We start from the raw sequence: 21,430 nt of genomic DNA, 5'->3' as shown, positions 1-21,430 counted from the left end.
CGGATTTTCATGAAACTTGGCAGTAACATAGCTTATACACCAGACAACATTTAAGCTACTTTTAATTCCTTTTTTAAGAAGTATTGTCCTCAGAAAGCGGGTGAAACCGCTAGCAGGAGGTAACCAATCAAAAATAAAACAAATTTTAACAATTTTAAATTAATTTATTTGATTCTCACAGTAGGTAAGGCAGTTGAGCAATTCGCTTTTTCTAGCTCTCCATGTAATTGTTTCAGCCTAGCCCTAGCTAGAGTCAGGCTGGCATTGGTTGAACGCATACTTTCCTAAAACAATAATAACATTTTAATCTACAATAATAATAAAAAGAGCAAAATTAGAATTTGTTTATTTGTAATGGATAATTTCAAAAACTGCTGGACCGATTTGAGAAATTCTTTCACCATTAGAAAGGTACATTATCTGAGAGTAAAATACGCTATATTTTATCTCAGCATGGGCAGTAGGGCAGTAGTGGGTGAAACCGTGGGAAAACGGCTCGTTAAGAATAAGGAGCTCATACAAGTAACAGCCGCATGGCTCGATCGGTCATAAGGTTCAGCGCGGTCTGTCCATGGATGGGTGACCATCTTGTCATGACAAATTCCTCAGTGTTTCGAAGGTCAGGTTAAATCGGTGCGTTCCCGATCCCATTTGGACAGCATATTTAGCCGTCGTTACGTTACGGGTAGTCCGAAGCCAGAAAGTCTGACGACCAGTTTAAAATCGGCGGAAAACAGCCAGTAATAAACATATATAGTGTAATATAATACTTACTTGCACACTGAGTAACATTTTATCGGATCTGGTTAGTTTTTCCACCGATATTTCTGTTGTATGTCTGATTAAGCCTTCTAATGTCGCTCTGAATGATACGTTGCATTCCCCTGTAAATGTTAATATTTCATATCAATAAATATGTGATAGGATTTAATGTGATTAGGTACGCAGACCCCGTATAAGGAAGTACATAAGAAACTTCATAAGGTAAGTACATAAGAAAGTTGATAAGGGGAGTACATAAGGAAGTATAGAAGGCAGTACGTAAGGGGTGTACCTACATAATGGAAGTATATAAAGGGATTACATAAGGGGAGTACATGAATGGAGTACTTAAGGGAAGTACATAAGTGGTGTATATAATGGGAGTACATAAGGGTAGTACATAAGGGGATCACATAAACAAAGGGAGCACATAAGTATAAAAGGAAGTATATAAGAAAGTTTATAGATTAGAGAAGATAAGGGATTACAATATAGGAGTACTTACATAAGGGGAGTACATAAAGTATTTAAGGAAGTACATAACGGTAATACATCATAAAGTATATAAGGAAGTACATAACGGGTAGACATTATAAAGTATATAAGGGTACACAATAACTAAGCACAAAACTACCACACTTACATAATTTCTGGTGCAGTAACGAGTTGTAAATATTAGCATGTGTGGTTGTAGGTGTTGCTGCTGGGTTCAGGACGCTGTGTAGCGGCAGATCAGGCTCCGGGATGCTTGATGGTAGTGTCAGCTTTGTCTCTGAAATATATTGAGTTCTAATTATATTACTGTGTTATAGAACTTGCTAATTCTTATTTCTATAGAGGTAGTAATATAGTTGATCCGACCAGATCCGCACTGCTCTTGACTCCACGGTGCACAGTGCTCTTCACACCGCCAGAGACAGAAACAAATGGAAGAACATCATACGTTCGAAGGTGATGACACAGGGAGGTCACGACCCTCAGCATTGAGGAATTACGACGCAAGGAGGAGGAGTAATATAGTAAAGAGAAAACATTGTTTTAATTTCTTTGTCTTTTAACTACTTACTAATGCAATATTCCTTAAAATGAAAGAAGACAACTTAAGGAAACCTGGACTTATAGTTTGAAATCACCATCTCATATCGAGCAAGTATGGTGATTAACACGCAATTATTATTGGAACTAATTTGAAACTAAATTCTCCAGGAAGTATTTGAAACTAGAAGATTTGTCTCCCATCATCTTCCGAGTCTTTTTCCCCAACTATGTTGGGGTCGGCTTCCAGTCTAACCGGATGCAGCTGAGTACCAGTGCTTTACAAGGAGTGAATGCCCTATCTGATCTCCTCAACCCAGTTGAGATTTGTCTCCCCTTACTAACAAATCAAATTAAATAAAAGCTTGTAAAAAATATATTACCATCATCTGACTCCGGCGCCTCTCCAGCAATTACGAAAGATTTAGCATTGCCCGATAACTCCAGGTCCTGAAAATTACAATAACATAGTCAGAGCTTGTAAGTAAAAACGAAAACTACATTTTAACAACAAAATTATGGACTGTAAGATACCTAATAACAATTTAATATTGAGAAAAACAATTAATTACAACAAAAATATCTACAGAGTTATATAAAAGGTTTTACAACGCAAAAAGCGACAAAAATATTGCGAAATCATAGAAAGTAAGTCAAAGTTTATAAAGTTAAGAACTACCTATTTGATACTCACCGGAGATCTTCCAATTTCTATTTCTGAATCCGATTCTGATGCCTCCCCATCAACTACATGAGCGGTTTTAGACATGTTCTTATTGGATTTTATATGAAAAATGGACAAAAATCACATATATTTCTAAAATTCTCTGTTTGTTTACGTGTTTTTTTGACAGAAATCACACATTTTCCGACTAAGTTTGTACTTTTACAATTTTGAGCATGAACAAGAGAGCAACGTATAAAATTTTTCATTAAAGTGAAGAGTAACGCAAATCCTTATGTGAAGATAGGGAATGGAACGCGAGTACTACGTTTAGTTACTCCCTGGACATTAATTAAGGAATATAATAAATAGACATATTAGAGAAGAGAACAATAAAAACAATATTTATTAACAAAGTGTTTTATAAAAGATGATGTTTATATTTTCACTACAACTTCAATCGGAGGAAACATTATTCGTAGATAAATAAGCAGAAAACATGACCACTTGCTTAAAATCCAAGTATCCCAGCATTTTACTTCCACAGATTAATGAAAAAAAGTGGCAAGAACCGCGCATAGAGTATAGTAAATAGATTGGAACCGCGCGTCGTCGTCTGCCATTTTGTTTGTAATTTTGCAAATATCTAAATAAATACTAATTTAAAACGTAATCTTACGTTAACAAGAGATTAGACGTGTTATTTATCGTTAGGCAACGATATAAGATATATTTAATTCCATTATTTAGTGTAAACTGGGTGTAACATTAAGTTAACCTAACAAAATATTTTGTGTCGTAAATTATTAAACTTTTGTTGTGAATAAGTGTATTATGGTTCGCGGCACCGGTAGAGGAGGCCGAGGCATGCCGGGCCGCGGTGGTATGGGGCGCCCGCCATTCAACAGGCCCCGTGTATTGATGCTCAGACCTCCTTTCGACTTGATTTTGGCTGAACCGGCATTTCCTAGGTGCAAGCCAGCGCCTGATGATTCTGCTCTCACACAGGTTAATTAAAACTTAAAGCAGCTTTTTCCCCTCCTTATTAGTACTTTTTGTTACTCATAATAATGTTCTTGTCTTGCATATATTGAAATAAGAATCCCAATCATTAATTTGATAATGAATTCAATCAATATATTAGTGTTTTACCTCAACCAATGGTTTGAGTAATTACGTATGAATGTATAAATTTGGTATATTTTTTAATTAATAATGAAAAAAGGCAGCATTCTATCTGTTTATTTGCTTAATAGAGATAGAGAATTTATTATTTCATTAGCCCCATATGTAATGTCACATTTCTATCAAGTACATAAGCTACACAACACATAGATAAAATATTGGGAACAGTCTATACTCAGCCTAAGTCTATACTCGTCCACATACTTTACCTATTAACACTAGAAAGACCAAGGCAGTCAAATTGGTAGCAGGACCAAGGCAATTTAATTGTTAAATATTTCACAAACTATGTCTTTGTTATATGTTATGACTTTTCTAGCTAAGCTAAATATTAAAAAAAAAATAACAATATATGGTATATTAATTGACCACAGCGGTCTTTGATAGTATACTATCAAAGACCCAGGCCAGGCCAGGCTTCATGCTATAGCATGAAGCCTGGACGTTCTAGTGTTAATAAAGATTAAAATTATTGTTCTAGGCCCTTCTCAAAAGACATGCAGAGCTATGTCCAACGCCCGCAGAGCAGTCTGCAGTGCTGAGTCTCATCACCAAACTGCAAACTGTGCTGGACAACTTGGTTGTGGCACCCGGAGACTTTGCAGCATGTGTAAGTTAATAATTACCAACTTGTAACAACTGGCAACATCTATTATATCATTAAGATTGAAAATATATATTTTTTTATTAACATGGTTTGTATTAAAACCAGAGGGTCCAATATTAGCCAGGAAACTGAGTTATGGAGCTCAGATAAGCATTATACAAGTGACAAACATAATTTCAGTGACTGGATTGTGGAGTATCAGTATTAATGAAGCAATAAATAATGAAATATTGCTACAAAACTGCATAATTTTTTACTGCAATACTTCAATAATTTTCTACTGGTGCAATATTTTATCAACTAAAACAAACATTAAAACTTTAGTTTTCATTAGCGAGAACAGCCGCTGTGAAAGATGGTCTGCACACAATTATAATTCCAGAAAAATAATACAATTTTTAGGAATCAGAAGTAGGTTTATTTAAAAAGGAAATAGCAAGAAATAGTTTTAATAATAAAAAGTGAGTTCACTTGTTTCTGCTAGCCTCTATGTAACAACTGGCAACTAACAATATATTTTTGTCCCTAGCAATTGGAAGAGGTTCGTCAAGTGGGCTCTTACAAGAAAGGAACGATGATGGCCGGTAAGAATGTGGCTGATATTGTGGTCATCATGAAGACATTGCCTACTAAAGAGGCTGTGGAGGGACTTTCTAATAAGGTGAGAAATTGTATACTAGTTTTAATAAATGTTAAATAAAAAATTTATTTCGTAATACATGGTACAGTCAACTTCAGGTCAGTGGTAACAGTTTTATAGTAAAATCGTACTTATTACTATTGAGTTAAGGTGCATGACAGTTACCACTGATGTGCGGTCTACCGTACATAGCATAGGTCTTAGAAACTTTGGCTAGGTTGTTTGCATACTGAGGAAACTACTTCCTGGATTAATAGTAGCTTAAATGTATCTAAGTAAGCGCATGGAGTTTCTTGCCGGTTCTTCTCCATGAGACCCACTTTTTGGGACTGCGCAACTAGCTTGACGTTTCTTAAGCACCTGTAATAAGTCTATATGAAATAAATACATTTGACTTTGATTGTATTGCCTTTCGTCGGCCGAGAGCGTCTGTCGCGGGCCTCGGCAGCGGCGCCATACATTTTCATAGGTTGACTATTGTCGCGCGCGGCCGACGACTGTCGTAGGCCGCGCGCGGCTGCTATAGTCGCGATGCACGCAATTACACCTTAAAGCTTTTGTTTCAACATGCTAATTTCTAAACTATTGGTATACCTAATTTTATAATTGGGTATTTTAGTCTAGATCAGAAAAAAATTAAAAGTGAATTACAATGATTGTTTAGAGGAAAAGCAATCAGGAAATGTTAGTTTCACTTCGTAAGGTACATAAATATATTTTTTATTGCAGTTTAAAGTTTTTAGGTTTTTTTATCTGTCTTTGAACACTACGAAATGTCGCCGCCATGCTAATGACGTCATTACGGTAGTACACAAAAGTGTCAGTTAAAATTTTCAATACATAGGTATCAAAATATGTATTACTGACAGCTGTAGTAGCGTAATGACGTCATGACCAAAAAACAATCATGGCGTCCGTTGTGTGCCGCGTTTTCGCGAAATACGCGCGAAATTTGAAATTATGATAAAACAATTAATTTATATTCGTACATAACGTGAGAAAAAAAAATATTTTTAATTTTTTAGAGATATATTAAGACTAAAGAATTTATTTAAGATATATTTCAAAAATGCATGTAATACCCTATTTCTTTCACTTTTACATAGAATCCAAAGAAAGTGTAAGGAAACTTTTTATGCGTACATATTTTTATCCGTATTTAACACAAACTACGATTCCCAGGTTAACGAGGAGCTAAACAAACTGATGAGAGCGGAGACGCCCAGTACTTCGGTCACCACGGCTTGTCATGAACGTGGCTTCACGGTCACGGGTCCCAGTGCTGCTGTCCGTGTGCTCATCACCACGCTGCATCAGAATCTGAGGAAATTGGAGCCTGAGGTATTATTATAATAACAATACGTTAAATTTAAATGAATAATTGGTATAATAACAATATCTTAGGCAGCTGGATCGAGGGATTCAGAAGGCTGTACTACTTGATACGGCGCGTATTGTGAGGAGGTTTCTGTCTCTGGGATCCTAACCACCGGTACCTTGGGCACCGTGCCCGATATTGGTGGCCACCTATTTTTTATATTTTTAAATGTTTTTTATATTTAATATATGTATAAAAATGAAAGTTATGTGTCCAAAGCCTATTTCGGCCACGGCGGCTGTTCTCATATGAGGAGATCGGCCAACTGCGCAGTCCATATTATAGTGCACAAGCATTTGCGCAGACACAGATGCACCCACTATTCCTTCACTCTCATAGCGCGATGGGACAGTAAACCGACTTACTCCCATTCTAATAAAATAAAGGGGATAAAGGCTCCGAAACTACTGATCCGATTTGTAAAATCCTTTACTGTTGGAGAGCTAAACTGTTTCCGAGTAATATAGGCTATATTTAATCCCAGTACAGGCTGTAGTCCCCACAGGATGTGGGAAAACGGCTAGTATCATAGTAAATGTCTTATGTCAGCTTCTCAACTTGATATATAAATATAAGTTTCCTATATGTTGTTCCAGGTGCATCTAGATTACAAAGTGATTAATAGCCACCTGGCTGCCATCCGTCACAGTCGCTGGTTTGAGGAGAACGCTCATCATTCCTCTATCAAGGTTAGTTTGTGATGATGATGATGATATTTTATGTTATGATGACTTTAGTGGTGATAATATGATGACTTTAATAGGTGTATATTGTAGGGACACATGTAAGTATTTATGGCAGAGTGCAAGGTAAGCAAAACCGTGTGAGAGCGTGAGGTATGCAAGGTACGGACAGTTACTGCGCACTGGTCCGAGTGAACAGTTCTATGATGATATAATGATGTAGTGATGATAATGTGTTGGCCAACCAGACAGGTTTTTGAGTTTGTTACACTTTTAAGCTAAAACAGCTGGCCTGATTGAGATTTTTGGCACAAAAATTTAGGTAAAGGCGAAGTAAGACAAATTTTTATCCAAGTGCAGGCTGTAGTTCCTTCGAAATTCGTCTGCAATTTACGTTGTAAATAGGTTATGTACTCTATTACATTATTATCATTTCCATTTACATATATAATTGTTAAAAATAACTACAAAAATAGGAGAGTGTAAATTCTTTTCAAAATATTTTGTGTGACAACTGCTTTATATTAGTTTTCGAAGTCCCCTTCCATGTTCTAATATAAATTGTATTTACGAACATAACAGGTACTCATCCGCCTCCTCCGAGATATGTGCGCTCGCCACTCAGGACTCGAACCTTTAACCCCGTGGATGATCGACCTGCTAGCCCACCACTGCATCATGAACAACCCGGCTAGACAGGCGCTGCCTATCAATGTGGCATTCAGGTAATCTATATTTCAAGCGAATTCTTCAAAAGTCCGGGATAAAAACTATCCTATGTTCTTTTACGAGGTCAACTCTATCTCTGTACCGAATATTAAAATCAGTTCAGTGGTGACAGCGTAACAGACAGACAGACGTAGGGATAATATAAAACAAAGTCGCTTTTTCTATCCCTATATCCCTTTGTACGCTAAAATCTTCAAGACTACTCAACCGAGGAAGGTTTAGGGTCCGTTCAGACAGACCGGCTCGGAGAGGAGAGCAAATTCTTAACACGTTTAAAATCGAGTAATTAGGTTTATTTTTGTATGTGCACGGCTTTTGTCATTAAGAATGCTCGAAGGTGCTCGGTGTGAAATAATAAGAGGAGCCGAGCGTACTTTTTTTCGGTCACGCAGACGTTTGGCTCCGATTGCATCTCACGCGGCCGATTGGAGGCCGATTCCGGTCTATGTGAAAAAAAAAAACACGCCGATGCTCTCCGAGCCGGTCTGTGTAAACGGATCCTGATACTCCCTCACGCTGCACTCACAGCGAAATACCTCATGATTTAATAAAGAGCTAGGAACTAAACTGTATTATGTTTTACCAGACGGGCTCTATCCCTGTTAGCCGGAGGCCTGTTCCTGCCCGGCTGCGCGGGTCTGGCGGACCCGTGCGAGGCGGCGCACGCTCGCGCACACACCGCGCTCGACCTCGCCGCGCAGGACCTCGCCGCCGCCACCGCGCAGACGTCAGTACTCCTCATATACACCTCATATAGTTGGGGGCTGTTCCTGTGTCAAAGAGATCAGCCAGCTGCGCAGGACATGTTATAGTGCACGAGCATTTGCTTGGACACAGGTGCACTCACTATTCCTTTACTCTCATAGCGCGATGGGACGATAGTCCGACATTACCGGAAAGAGATCAGGCGCAGGACCGACATTAACGTGCTCTCTGATGCACGGGTGTATCAATCACCAACTTCCAGAGTCCGAAGTACTTTTTCTAAAAACTCACGAAGCGATTTCGGTGGAATTTCGATTAAGCGGGAATCGAACCTGAGACCACGTGCATATAGCAGTAGCTCTTGCGACAACTAGACCAACGTGGCAGTGTTATTCTACTACCGGAGCCAAGGAATAGGTACATGGCGGGCTTCAGAAGGAACATGCTGGGTTGTAGTCAGTAAGAGTCTGACACTCCCGAGCGCTGCACACAGCGGGAAGAGTAGTCAAAAAAGCTAGAGAAATATTCAGATCATCGCTAACTTTGATTTAATGCAGCGAAATTTCGTAAAAAAAAATACAAGTTTATTTTTTCTTATTTATCTTTTAAGTAATTATCCATGAATTAATAATTGCTTATCGTTTCCACAGTCTTCTCCGCGTGGTAGCCCGAGGTGGTCACCGCTACGTGCTCGGTCTACAAGCCTTCGAGGGAGGCAAAGACATTTCTACTGAGATCACTGTATGGGACGGAGTGGTGGTCTCTCCCCTGGCACCAGCCTACCAGGAGACTCCGGAGCCCATGGATACAGATGACAAAGGTATGTACTAGCTGTGTGTCCCGGATTCACCCACGTTTTGTAGCTATTTCACCCCGATTCACCCACATTGGCAAGGTTGTTTGTACTGAGATCACAGTATGGGACGGAGTGGTGGTCTCTCCCCTGGCACCAGCATACCAGGAGACGCCGGAGCCTATGGATACAGATGACAAACGTATATATGTACTAGAATTATAGTGAGATAAAGAAAACAAATCTAAAAAAACCGGCCAAGTGCGAGTCAGGAAGGGTTTTGTACCATTGTTTACAAAATGAGCAAAAAATCACGTTTGTTGTATGGGGGCCCCCCAAAATATTTATTTAATTCTAGTTTTCAGTATTTGTTGTTATAGAGGCAACACAAATACATCATCTGTGAAAATTTCAGCTCTCTAACTATCACGGTTCATGAGATACAGCCTGGTGACAGACGGACGGACGGACAGAGGAACGAAAACAATAGGGTCCTGTTTTACCCTTTGGGTACGGAACCCTATAATTGAGCAGAAGTCGTTTATTTTTATTTCCTTGGTTTCTGAACGATTGTTTCAGAACTAAAGATTTAAGAAAATATTCAGAAAAAGACATTTGAGCCTACAGTTTGTTGAAATTTTCTCCGAGATACAACTCCTTGAAAATCGACCATGAAAAACCCAATGTTTTATGAGTTGTGTATGTTTTCCGATAAAAATACTGTCTTCTTCTTCCTCCTGCTCTGTTCCCAATTTTACTTGGGGTCGGCGCAATATGTCATTCTCTTCCATTTTCCCCTGTCACTCATCATACTGACACTCACTCCCTTCCTATTCATGTCATCTATCAGGACATCCATCCATGTTTTCCTTCCTCTCCATCCATCTACATTCATACTTAGCACACGCTTTGTTGCATTCGTATCATCCCTCTTCATTACATGCCCATACCATGACAATCTTCTACTTCTCATCTTTTGTGTTACTACGGCGCTACTGATAAAAAAAGAAAACTATAAAAATGCTGTACCGTAAGCCAAATGGCTAGGCAGATGATTAATGATATTTTTTTCTTTTCAGACGACGAAGTTCAAGATGGAGTAGCCGCTTAGATTATAATTAACTTAATATAAGTTTTATATTAAAAGATCTTTAATAATAAATTAATTATTACCACACCAACATTGGCTTTTATTGTATAGCTATACTTACTCCATTTTAGTAGGCACTTAACTAAAGGTCTTAACATCTTGATAGGATATTTCACACAAATACTACCCGTGCCGATAAAGAATGGGATTAGAAATCGCGACAGTTGTATTTACCTCTCGCTCATACACTATAGGACATGAGCGAGAGTTGAATACAGCTGTCGCGATTTCTAATCCCATTCTTTATCGGCACGGGTTGTACATATTAATCAAATAAACTATTGCTTGAAATAATGTTTCAGTGGATTAAAGATAGAACATCGAACACATGGATTGTAGGTCCCGACTGTCATTGAACATCTTTTACAGTCGTTACGGGTAGTCAGAAGCCAGTCTTACCTAGACATATGACATTAGGTTGCCTGGGTAACTGGGTTGAGGGGGTCAGATAGGGCAGTCGCCCCATGTAACACACTGGTACTCAGCTGCATCCGGTTAGACTGGAAGCCGACCCCAACAGTTGGCGAAAAGCTCTGTAGAACAACCTTACAATATATATGGCACCCAACGTGGGACTATGCAGATGATTCTAAAATTGTTATTATATTCGTTTGTCATTTATTATTTTCCTACTATGATAATTTTTCAAGTTTTAACAACTGTATTTCATTTAATGTTAAAAATTATGATATACAAATGACATGATTGTCAAACTTTTTTGTTATCAGTAGTTATTAAATAAATGCTGTTTCCTGTAATTGGGGGACACAGCAATCAGTTCCAATGTATTTTGTGTTTGATGTAAGTGAGCTGCTGTCATTGAACATCCTTGACAGTCGTTACGGGTAGTCAGAAGCCAGTAAGTCTGACACCAGTCTAACCAAGGGGTATTGGGTTGCCCGGGTAACTGGGTTGAGGAGGTCAGGCAGGGCAGTCGCTCCTTGTAAAGCACTGGTACTCAGCTACATCCGGTTAGACTGGAAGCCGACCCCAACATAGTTTGGGAAAAAGGCTCGGAGGATGATGATGTAAGTGAGCTGTGTACCCTCTGTTTTAAATCCAAATAAATTGAGGAATTCGTAAAAAAATACAACAAAATTGTTTTTTTTTTTAATGTCTTTCAAGGCAGCCTCTTAGTATGGCTCTCGATCCAGGGCACGTAATGTGAGACCCTGGTATACATCCCTGGCACGCCAGCTCCACAAGTCTTCCCGAAAGACGTGATGCCAAATATAGTGTGTTCACAAACTGACTTCTTAGAGTTTTCCGTCTTTACTTGAAGGGGCCCGCCACTTTCGCCCTGGGAACAGGAAGATAGGTAAAACAAAAGAAACTGTAGGTACAAACAAATAAACAAAAATTTTTAGACAACTAAGCAACAAGAATAAAAACCGGCCAAGTGCGAGTCGCAATCGCGCACGAAGGGTTCCGTAAGATTATTTATAAAACCGACAAAAAAATCACGTTTGTTGTATGGGAGCCCCCAAAATATTTATTTAAGCAGCCCGTAGTCTGTAAGTTGGTGATTGATTCACCCGTGCTTCGGAGAGCACGTAAATGTCGGTCCTGCGCCTGATCTCTCTCCGGTCGTGTCGGATTGCCGTCCCATCGCGAATACTTAGGGAGTGCACCTGTGTCTGCGCAAATGCTCGTGCACTATAATATGTCCTGTTCTCATTTAAGGAGATCAGCCAGCCGCTGATCTCCTTAAATGAGAACAGCCGCCGTGGCCGAAATCGGCCGTGGACGCCATTATATTATTGCACTACTCGCTAGGCCTCACCTCACATGTATCTCCAAAATTATAAATATCCGCGTAGCAAGCTTGAGTGACGTTGTCATAGCCCTTCTGAAGATGATGTTCATGTCGTGGGAACTGTCTTCTGCATTCCTCGTCAGAGAACTTTGTCATATACACCTGAAATATAAACCCAATGTTTTAATGAGGCCCATGTTCATCAACAACGTACTTAAACGTCCTATGCATTTTCAGTTCCAATTTTGAAAATAACCGTGTTTTATAAAATAAAGCGCATAAATTTTTGGTTCACGATCAATTTTGGCGGAATGAAAGCAAAAAACATTGATAAGTAATAACACCTATATCGTGTTCCAGAGAAAAAGGTCTTGACATACAAAGAAGGTAATGGTCATAAAGAAGTACAAAGGGGGAGTATTTGGTGAGAGAATATAAGGAAATACACAGGAGGATTCACAAGAGGTCTTACATAAAGGAGTAGGTATGTATAGACGACAGCACATAAACCTACCTAAATCTGTATTTTTTTTTACTTTTTATTATATGCAGGTACTTACATATTATTTACAGATCTAAATTACATTTTCAAAATAATTACAACAGATGAAGGTTAATGTTGTAGCACTCTTGCCAACGGCCTCAAAATTATTTGAAAAAGCTATGTGCAATCGGGTATATAACTTCTGCGAGAGATTCAACATTTTTGATGAGGGACAAAACGGATTTCGCAAACATAGGTCAACCACACTTGCAGTTTATAAATACATTCAAGAAGTGATTAACATTTTAAATAATAAAAAATACGCAGTAGGTATATTACTTGATATGACTAAGGCATACGATAGAGTTCAATTTAGTATATTGTTGGACAAACTATACAAAATAGGAATTCGCGGTGTTACCCACCAATGGTTCGAGTCTTATCTTAAGGACAGAGAACAATATGTAGAAATTGACTACTTTAACCAGGACACTAATGAAATATTAAACGTAAGATCAGAAAAACAAATTTTAAACTCCTCAATTCCACAAGGCAGCGTAATTGGATGTTTGCTATTTCTTATCTACATAAACGACCTTCCGAAAATCATGAATGAGCCTAGTGTACTATTCGCGGACGACGTTTCCCTCCTCACCTCATGCAATAACGAAACAGAAATAAACGCAAAGCTTCACACCATACTTAATAAAACTACAGAATGGATGGACCAACATAATCTAGAAATAAATTATAAAAAAAACTAAAATAATGACCTTTTACCCCTATCAAAAATCCCCAATAACAATTAACTTCTCAACTAACAATACAAAAATAGATGTTGTCGACAACTTCACACTACTCGGACTTACCATAGACACTCATATTAACTGGAAGACGCACATACAAAATATTAAATCCAAGATCTCCAAATTTGTTTACGCTTTCCGCGAAGTAAAGGTAACCACAGACCTACCAACTGCTCTAAGTACTTACTACGCATATGCGCACTCCTGGTTCAGCTACGGCATCATCATGTGGGGAAACAGCACCGACGCACCATCACTCTTCACTCTACAAAAGAAACTAATCCGCATACTAACAAACATAGAACAAACAGACAGCTGCAAACCCTATTTCCAAAAACACAAAATACTCACATTACCATGCATCTACATATTAGAAATATGTAAATTCGTTAGGAGATACTCAAAGTTCTTTACCAAACGCGGAGACAAACACACCAATAGATCACTGAGACACAAAAATATGCTGATGCTACCTACCTCCAACATGACACTACACTCCAACAGCCCCTACGTGATGTGCATCAAAATATATAATAAATTGCCCAACAAAATTAAGGACGAAACAAGTGACACAAAGTTCCTGAATATCTTAAAACAAATTTTATTAAAAAAAGCATACTATACAATCAACGAGTATATTACCGATAAAGAAATAACTTAAAATTAATAAAAGCAACATATAAAGAAAAAAAAGTATAAAACGAAGTTATGCTACACAAAGATATATGCAATATTATAATATAAATAAATACTTAAATAATATACTACATACTGCCTACTATATTACATTAAACGCCTTCCTCTCTTCTAACTATTTGCTGTGCCCATCAGGGTCCATAATTGTGACTACCACTATTATTTTATATTTTCCACCAAATGTACATTATGGAATGCAATAAATGATATGATATGATAAATGATATGATATGATATGTTTGATTGGCAAAATTGTACAGATTTGATTGACCAGCTGGCGTCTTTACATAAGACTACATAAGAGAGATACTTTGGAGTATCCACTGTCAAAGAGGAATGGAAGCGTAAAATATATTACGCCGACATCAAATAACTTAGGAACAGGGCAGGAAGAAAAATAGAGGCAATTTTCAAATTTTCTTCCAGTCCTTTACTTACGATTTGCAAGTGTTCAGGCACGGGTTGCTTATTGGCGAGGTCTACCCAGCCGGCGGCCGCGGCGATGTCAGGTATGTCATGACTCTTATACAAACATGCTGGGGCTACTTCCGCGTTGTATCTTATTCTGAAACATTTGTGTATGTCTCACATCTTCCATTTATATTATATTAAATTTTATTTTTAACACGCTTATATTATCTTCACTTGTAACTATGTATGTAAGAAAAACTTTAAATCATAATTTAACCCACTTCCCGGTCTTCGATTGGGATGAAATTTTGCACACGCTCTGAGTTCTCATGACAATACATGACTAGCGTGTTTTTCTTTCTCCTGAGATGCGCAACGCGAATGAGAAGCGATCCGATTCCGACAGAGTCAGGGCCGTTTATGCCATCCAAGACTCAAGACACTGAGAATGTGTGCAAAATTTCATCCTAATCGGAGACCGGGAAGTGGGTCAAATTAAGATTCCAAGATTTTCTTACATACATAGTTACAAGTGAAGCTAAAAGCGTGTTAAAAACATCAGGTTCTATCGTCTTACCTAGACGTGGTCTCCAGTAACGCGATGTCATCGTACATAGAAGGTGGTTCATAGTCAGGATATGGTATAACTTGCGCGATATCATATATCTGCCACATATGGAAGTCATCAGTTCGTCTCAGTACGCCCAGCGCTGCGAATTTTATACCTCTGAAAATAAAAACACTAATTGTGAAAACATACAACATGGTTCTATAATGTACCTACACAGTCAAGTGCACCTCGCTCACTCAGCCGCCAGTGTGGTCGCCAGTCAGCGTGCGATTTCTTCTACGAACTGACTGTCGAGACGCCATGGCCACTCGACTTGGCGACCATCGGATACCAGAAGTAGCCAGACCTGCACCGCTGGCGACGTCGCGATGGCGTCTAAATGAGGCAGAGCTCTTGAGGGTACCGGGTTGCCCGGGTAACTGGGTTGAGGAGGTCAGATAGGCACACACTCCATGTAAAGCACTGGTGTTCAGCTGCATCTTGTCAAAGTGGAAAAGGCGAGGCAATTGGGGAAAAATTGAGGTTTGGGCTGTCATTTGAATATCCTTGGCAGTCTTAAATGGTAACCGGAACTTAGACAACGAGAATAAGGTTATCGGGTTCTCCGTCAACTGAGTAGGTCAGATAGGCAGTCGCTCCATGTGGCACACTGGTACTCAGCTGAATCCGGTTAGACTGGAAGCCGACCCCAAGTTGTGACAAGGCTAGACAGATGATGATGACTTACGAGATAGGACTTGAGGTGCAGTGAGCTGCAGTGAGGATATAGTAGTCACTGATGATGGAGCCAGCACACAGCCACATCGCATTCTTTGGATCTTCTCCATAGCCTAGCAGAGCCTGGTGAAATGAACATAGAGATTAGATTGCATAGGTAAGAATTGTGTATAGAGCAATTGTTGTTTAGCGCATTTTCAACAAAACTACTTTCCGAAAATGGATAAAAATTTGAACGAAACGAACGAACAACAACTCATTTTCATACATAAGATTATAACTTACCATGTGACGATATTTATATCCTTCGGCGTCGAAGCCGCCGACTACTGCGAATTGTACACAAATTATTAAACATATCAGCCTGACCACAAAAACTTAAACTTCTGTAGAACACATAAGTCTAAAAAAGTGTGGCTGCAAAACAGACCTTGTTTCTACATCATAATCAGATTTTTTTAGACAAGTGTTCAACAGATGTTTAAAAGGTTTTGTGGTACGATGGATAAGGTTTATTTTTAACTAAGCTCGTAGCTAATTAACAGCCACACCGGTCGATCGATAAGGTAAAGCAACGCTTGGTGAGGTCGGTCCTTGGATGACCATCTTGTCATGACGAGTTCCTCCGTGTTTCGGAAAGCACGATAAATTGGTGGGTGCCGGCTGTCATTTGAACATCTGTGGCAGAAATTCTGACAACCAGACTTGCCAAGTGGTGAAACGTTGCTCGGGTCGGCTCGGACACAGGTGCACTCACTTTTCCTTCACTCTCATAGCGCGATGGGACGACAATCTAACACCACCCGAGAGAGATCATAAACAGGAGTGACCATCGTGCCTATGTTGACGAGTTCTGAACTATTGAAGATGTCAAAAATGAGGTCTTACCACCAGCTAAACCTGCCCCCCGCATTATAGCTTCTGGTTCGCTGCAGAATAAAATAAGTACCTATAAAAGTCGTTTTATTTCAATGTCTAATTTAATATTGAGTTAAGTGTCAATAAAGTTTAAGATAAAAAAAATCTAATTGTATCTTGGACACCAATGACTCTGAACGAAACTTGGGGCGCGATTCTACTAATTTTACTTAAGCGACATACAATTCACATCCGATTGAGATCCAATCAAGACTCAATTACGATTGAAGCGTATGTGGCATTCCGCTATAGGTAAGTAGGTAAATGATTGCTTATTAGTAGCAGAATGCCCGCTAAGGTTAAAACTGCTATTGCGATTCAACTTTGACATAATTAACTTAGCAGAATCTGGCCCCTGGACTTCAAAATATAAAATCGTCAATCCTTCTTGAGTGCTCTTGGTAATAAACACTAATTCCTTCTCTGTATGTCTGTGTTTTGTTCCTTTTGTTTGGTTTTTGTTTTTTTTCTATGTGTATGTATGGCTTGTGTCAATTAATATTTTTTCTTTCTTTCTTTCTTGGTATGAGAAGAGGCCGAAGTCATACAGTGGGACAGTAATATTGCTAGGTACAGTAGACTGCACATCAGTGGTAACTGTCATGCACCTTAACTCAATAGTAATAAGTACGATTTTCCTATAAAACTGTTACCACTGACCTGAAGTTGACTGTACAAGAGTGGTATTTAGAATCACCTGGAGTTATCCACAGATTTACACTGTTTACAGCATAATGTAGGCACGAAAACGTCCATTGAACAGAACTGTAATTTAGAAAAACAAAGATTAGTTACTAATTGTTCCACGTGTATCTGTCATCAGTCTTACCAAGGGGTATTGGGTTGCCCGGGTAACTGGGTTGAGGAGGTCAGATGGGCAGTCGCTCCTTGTAAAACACTGGTACTCAGCGTCATACGGTAAGACTGGAAGCCGACCCCAACATAGTTGGGAAAAGCCTCGGCAGATGATGATGTTCCCCGCAACCTAAAGTCTCGGCAGATGTCGAGGTTCCGTGAATCGCCTGCAACCTGAGATAACTTCTTCCCGCATCTATGGTGAATCTACCAATGAGCACTATGGGCATGCTGATCACCCTAATTTACCTGTGACGTCACATTTCTTTCATAATATTTCGCATAATTATGTACTCCCTTGAGTGTAGGTCCTTGTGTACTCTTTCTATGTACACACTTATATGCTCCCTTACACTTTCTTATGTAGGTCCTGTTCCTCCGTAACATGTTACTTGGGTATACCCAAGTTTCACCTATTACAACATGTTTTCACTGTAATTCCCGCTCACCACCCCGTTTTTTGTCGCTCGAATACGTAAATAAAATATAGGTAATATCATCGCTCGCTCGACCCGATCCATGTCGTTCCGAATTGTTATTTACAAAATTACCTTTGGATAAACAATATTTCTCATAGTTTTGCCTGCGGGCCCTTCAACACAGTGCTCCAAGTTGAAGCAGATTCCTTCACTCCCGTCAGGTAATTCACAAGGAGTGTCTGAAAATAATCATCATATAACTATTGGGTGAAAGCTACATACCATTGCCAAAATTTGATAAAAAGCTATAATCTATTTTGATAAACGGGCTACCGGCTATCTAACACTGAAATATTTTTTCAAAACAGTCCAGTCTGGTACTTAGTTCTTGAGATAAAGGCGTACAAGCAAAGAAAGATTCAAACTCTTCAGCATGTCGATTCTATAAAATATCACAACTCACTTCGACATCACTCTCACTTCGACTTCGATCTAAAGGTAGAATTCTGTGGACGCGACAATAGTCAACCTATGAAAATGTATGGCACCGTTGCCGAGGCCCGTGACAGTCGCGCGCGGCCGACGAATTTCGTAAGCTGCTCGCGGCATTGTCAACAATTTAATTCTGGTTTTACTAAAATTCTATAGATGTTATTAAGCGCTAGACCATGTTGAGAAGCGTACGGCCGCCAGCGGCTCACGAAATTCGTCGTCCGCGCGCGACTGTCGCGGCCCTCGGCAGCGGTGCCATACATTTTCATAGGTTGACTTTTGTCGCGCGCGGCTGCGACAATCGCGACCCACGGAATTCTACCTTAAAGTTTCGTGATTGACATTGTCAAACTACACTAGCGCTACACTATCGAGCGTGTTGACAAGTTGAACTAAATTAAAGTCGAGATTTTGACAGATCTGCCAAAATCTGTCTATCTATAGGGGAGGTAGGGGAGAGATGGGCAGTTGGGAGACATGATCAAATCAGATTAAAAGGGGGGGGGGTCCTTTTATTCTGATTTGATCATAGTTTTTTTTTTTTATTGGGTAGTTTACGTTACCGACTGGTAACGGTGTTCATCCATAGACTATCTGGCATTTCTGTGAGTTGTCAAGAACAAACACTCGTAAAAGTACTTAAATATTTTGTTGCGGTTTCGGATCGTTATAAAGAGAAAACTAATGAAAGGTATGTGTATTTTCTATTATTAATGATTGATTGTCAAAAATCTCCAGTTACGATTATAGTAAGTCGATGCAATCCACACCTATTATACCTCTAGAAGAGGTACTACAGCAATAGTTTATGGGCCCCACGTTTTTATTTTAGTCTAATATGACCGGGACCACCTACGTAGGTTGACAGGTAAGTAACTATTTTTTATTTTCTAGTTTTCAGTGCACATAAGATAAAACCGTTTTACTTAAGTTTTTACCGATTTTTTTTTATAAACTAAGTCAAAGTGTCCAATGCTCCCTATGGTAGGGAGGCTTGGACATACCATGTAATGTATAATTTGTAAATTTTGTTCTTCTTTTCAGTGAAAATTTGTGAGGTTATAAATCTGCGCTAAAATCCTTTATAGAATCTTGTTTCTGGTACCGTTGCCAACTTGATCTAGGGACTCCATATTTATCAGCTGTTAATTTTATTTTTAACCTTTTGATACCTCTTGTATTGCTCGTTATATTAAATCTTTAGGAATTTCCCGTCGCAAACCATTCTTTTTAACCCCGACGCAAAACGACGGGGTGTTATAAGTTTGACGTGTCTGTGTGTGTGTGTGTGTATGTGGCATCGTAGCTCCCAAACGGATGATCCGATTGTAATGCGGTTTTTTTTGTTTAAAAGGAATGTCATTCGGGAGTGTTCTTAGCTATGTTTGGTGGAAATCGGTTCAGGTCTTCAAGGTCATCAGCTCGTTTGTTAGGTGTGACAGGAATGTTACACGCTCAGTTTACTTGCAAGCATATGTGGGATCTAAAATTTGAAATACTAATGTCTTCTGGAACCACTGAGCTGGTCTGCTGTTAGGACACGAAGATAGGTAACCCTGAACTGCCTTTTAGTAAACCCATCGAGTTTGGGCTCGTTTAATTTGTCTTGACTAGTTTTCTTCATGTTTCTAATTGACGAGAACCTAATGCTGGAAATGGGATGTGGCGGATGAAACCCTAGAATGATATATAACCCTGGATCAACAAAGGTCCATCTTTATTGTTTCTCAATCTGTGCAATTCTCCCAGAGCCAGTTTGTCATGAGGATTGTTAAACAGCTTCCTTTGGCTGAGATCGCATTAGCGAACCCATCATAAAAAGAAGGAAACATTAAGGAGCTCCTTTAAAAAACCATGAAATAAAATAAAATTATAAATTAAAAAAAACCCCCGACCCAAAAAAGTACGCAATTATTATGACAAAATGTTATAAAGTAGTAATAGGTTTATGTTTTCAAAGCTATTGAAAACGTTATGATCATTGATTCGCTTCGAATTCGAATATTATGAACGCGAAAGTGTGTGGGTATGGATGTTTATTCCTTATTCAGATGCGAAAAGTATTTCCCTCGGGGAGTGCGTGAAACCGATGGTAGTTCTCATGTAAGGAGATCAGCCAACTGCGCAGGACATATTAAGTGCACAAGCATTTGCTTGGGCACAGGTGCACTCCCTATTCATTCATTCTCATAGCGCGATGAGATGATGCCAATCCGACACGACCGGAAAGAGATCAGGCGCAGGACCGACATTTACGTGCTCTCCGATGCACGGGTGTATCAATCACCAACTTCCTTGCCCCGGCCTGCTTTGTGAAAGTCTTCTAAAACCCACAAAGCGATTTCGGCCCGACTCGGGAATGGGACCCGAGACCTCGTGCTCAGCAGCTGCACTTACGACAGCTAGACCAACGAGGCAGTTGACAATATAATAATGAGGTACTGTCGAACAGATCTGATGATGGACCTGGAAGTTATAAACTAGAACTTCATGATAGAATATCGTATCATAGCTGTGTTTGGACTTGTTAGAAAAGTCTTGTAATGATTTTAACGAGCATTTTTAAATATTCCTTTTAGGTCTTCAAAAGACTTGTAAAATATAATTAAAGATACATACCTTCAGCATATTTACTTAAAACAAAAGAAAAATAAACAAATAATAACAAAACAACTGTGTATGTTCGATTCATTTCTGAATACAAAATGGCGGATTTACAACCGTTTTGTATTACAAGCCGTTTAATATTTGAACATGTATTGTTAAATTAAATACATGTCGTTTTTATTATTAGGCTTTTCATAAACTGTGTGATTTTCAGTTGCTGTCGTTGGCAACTATTTGTAGTCCGATTAGTTGTTATTTTTACTGGGTAGGTAAGTAGAGAGAAATAAAGTCGTGGTCGCCTAGTAGGCAAAGAACCAACCTGTCAATTATGAGGGCGCGGGTTCGATTCCAGGTCAAGCAAGTACCA

The 21,430-nt window shown here is 39.1% G+C and overlaps 3 protein-coding genes across 3 annotated transcripts; 1 reads left to right on the top strand and 2 right to left on the bottom strand.

The window, feature by feature from the left end:
• Positions 1-149: 149 nt before the first annotated feature.
• On the bottom strand, positions 150-2,651 carry LOC110381576 (uncharacterized). The gene is made up of 5 exons (XM_049848366.2): positions 2,492-2,651; positions 2,181-2,247; positions 1,406-1,534; positions 775-884; positions 150-284 (listed from the first exon to the last, which is right to left on the bottom strand). Exons 1-5 carry the CDS (start codon positions 2,564-2,566, stop codon positions 165-167), a joined length of 501 nt encoding a protein of 166 aa, XP_049704323.1. The 5' UTR covers positions 2,567-2,651; the 3' UTR covers positions 150-164.
• A 393-nt stretch (positions 2,652-3,044) lies between these two features.
• LOC110381570 (interleukin enhancer-binding factor 2 homolog) lies at positions 3,045-10,362 on the top strand. Its single transcript, XM_064043010.1, has 9 exons — positions 3,045-3,469; positions 4,128-4,256; positions 4,783-4,914; positions 6,076-6,234; positions 6,868-6,960; positions 7,537-7,679; positions 8,270-8,410; positions 9,039-9,208; positions 10,261-10,362. The coding sequence occupies exons 1-9, from the start codon at positions 3,296-3,298 to the stop codon at positions 10,290-10,292; spliced, it is 1,173 nt and encodes a 390-aa protein (XP_063899080.1). The 5' UTR covers positions 3,045-3,295; the 3' UTR covers positions 10,293-10,362.
• A 1,079-nt stretch (positions 10,363-11,441) lies between these two features.
• On the bottom strand, positions 11,442-21,145 carry LOC110381571 (serine protease snake). The gene is made up of 10 exons (XM_064042783.1): positions 21,076-21,145; positions 18,097-18,203; positions 17,388-17,455; positions 16,661-16,701; positions 16,058-16,101; positions 15,783-15,895; positions 15,062-15,211; positions 14,512-14,638; positions 12,115-12,249; positions 11,442-11,631 (listed from the first exon to the last, which is right to left on the bottom strand). The coding sequence occupies exons 2-10, from the start codon at positions 18,118-18,120 to the stop codon at positions 11,452-11,454; spliced, it is 882 nt and encodes a 293-aa protein (XP_063898853.1). The 5' UTR covers positions 18,121-18,203; positions 21,076-21,145; the 3' UTR covers positions 11,442-11,451.
• Positions 21,146-21,430: the final 285 nt, after the last annotated feature.

The sequence above is a fragment of the Helicoverpa armigera genome, chromosome 30, assembly GCF_030705265.1.
Source record: "Helicoverpa armigera isolate CAAS_96S chromosome 30, ASM3070526v1, whole genome shotgun sequence".
In the NCBI taxonomy this organism is placed as follows: domain Eukaryota; kingdom Metazoa; phylum Arthropoda; class Insecta; order Lepidoptera; family Noctuidae; genus Helicoverpa; species Helicoverpa armigera.
The sequence above is the reverse complement of the archived record's forward strand: the minus strand, read 5'-3'. Positions and strand labels throughout refer to the sequence as shown.

Coding starts and splice junctions, on each gene's coding strand:
- LOC110381571 (XM_064042783.1), bottom strand. CDS start 18,120: ATGAGAAATATTGTTTATCCAAAG. Junction 16,102..16,660: donor GGGGGCAGGTTTAGCTGGTG/GTAAGACCTCAT, acceptor TACAATTCGCAG/TAGTCGGCGGCTTCGACGCC. Junction 15,896..16,057: donor GATATAAATATCGTCACATG/GTAAGTTATAAT, acceptor TCATTTCACCAG/GCTCTGCTAGGCTATGGAGA.
- LOC110381570 (XM_064043010.1), top strand. CDS start 3,296: ATGGTTCGCGGCACCGGTAGAGGAGGCCGAGGCATGCCGGGCCGCGGT. Junction 4,257..4,782: donor CCGGAGACTTTGCAGCATGT/GTAAGTTAATAA, acceptor TTTTGTCCCTAG/CAATTGGAAGAGGTTCGTCA. Junction 4,915..6,075: donor TGGAGGGACTTTCTAATAAG/GTGAGAAATTGT, acceptor TACGATTCCCAG/GTTAACGAGGAGCTAAACAA.
- LOC110381576 (XM_049848366.2), bottom strand. CDS start 2,566: ATGTCTAAAACCGCTCATGTAGTTGATGGGGAGGCATCAGAATCGGAT. Junction 2,248..2,491: donor TAGAAATTGGAAGATCTCCG/GTGAGTATCAAA, acceptor TGTAATTTTCAG/GACCTGGAGTTATCGGGCAA. Junction 885..1,405: donor GTTACTGCACCAGAAATTAT/GTAAGTGTGGTA, acceptor TAACATTTACAG/GGGAATGCAACGTATCATTC.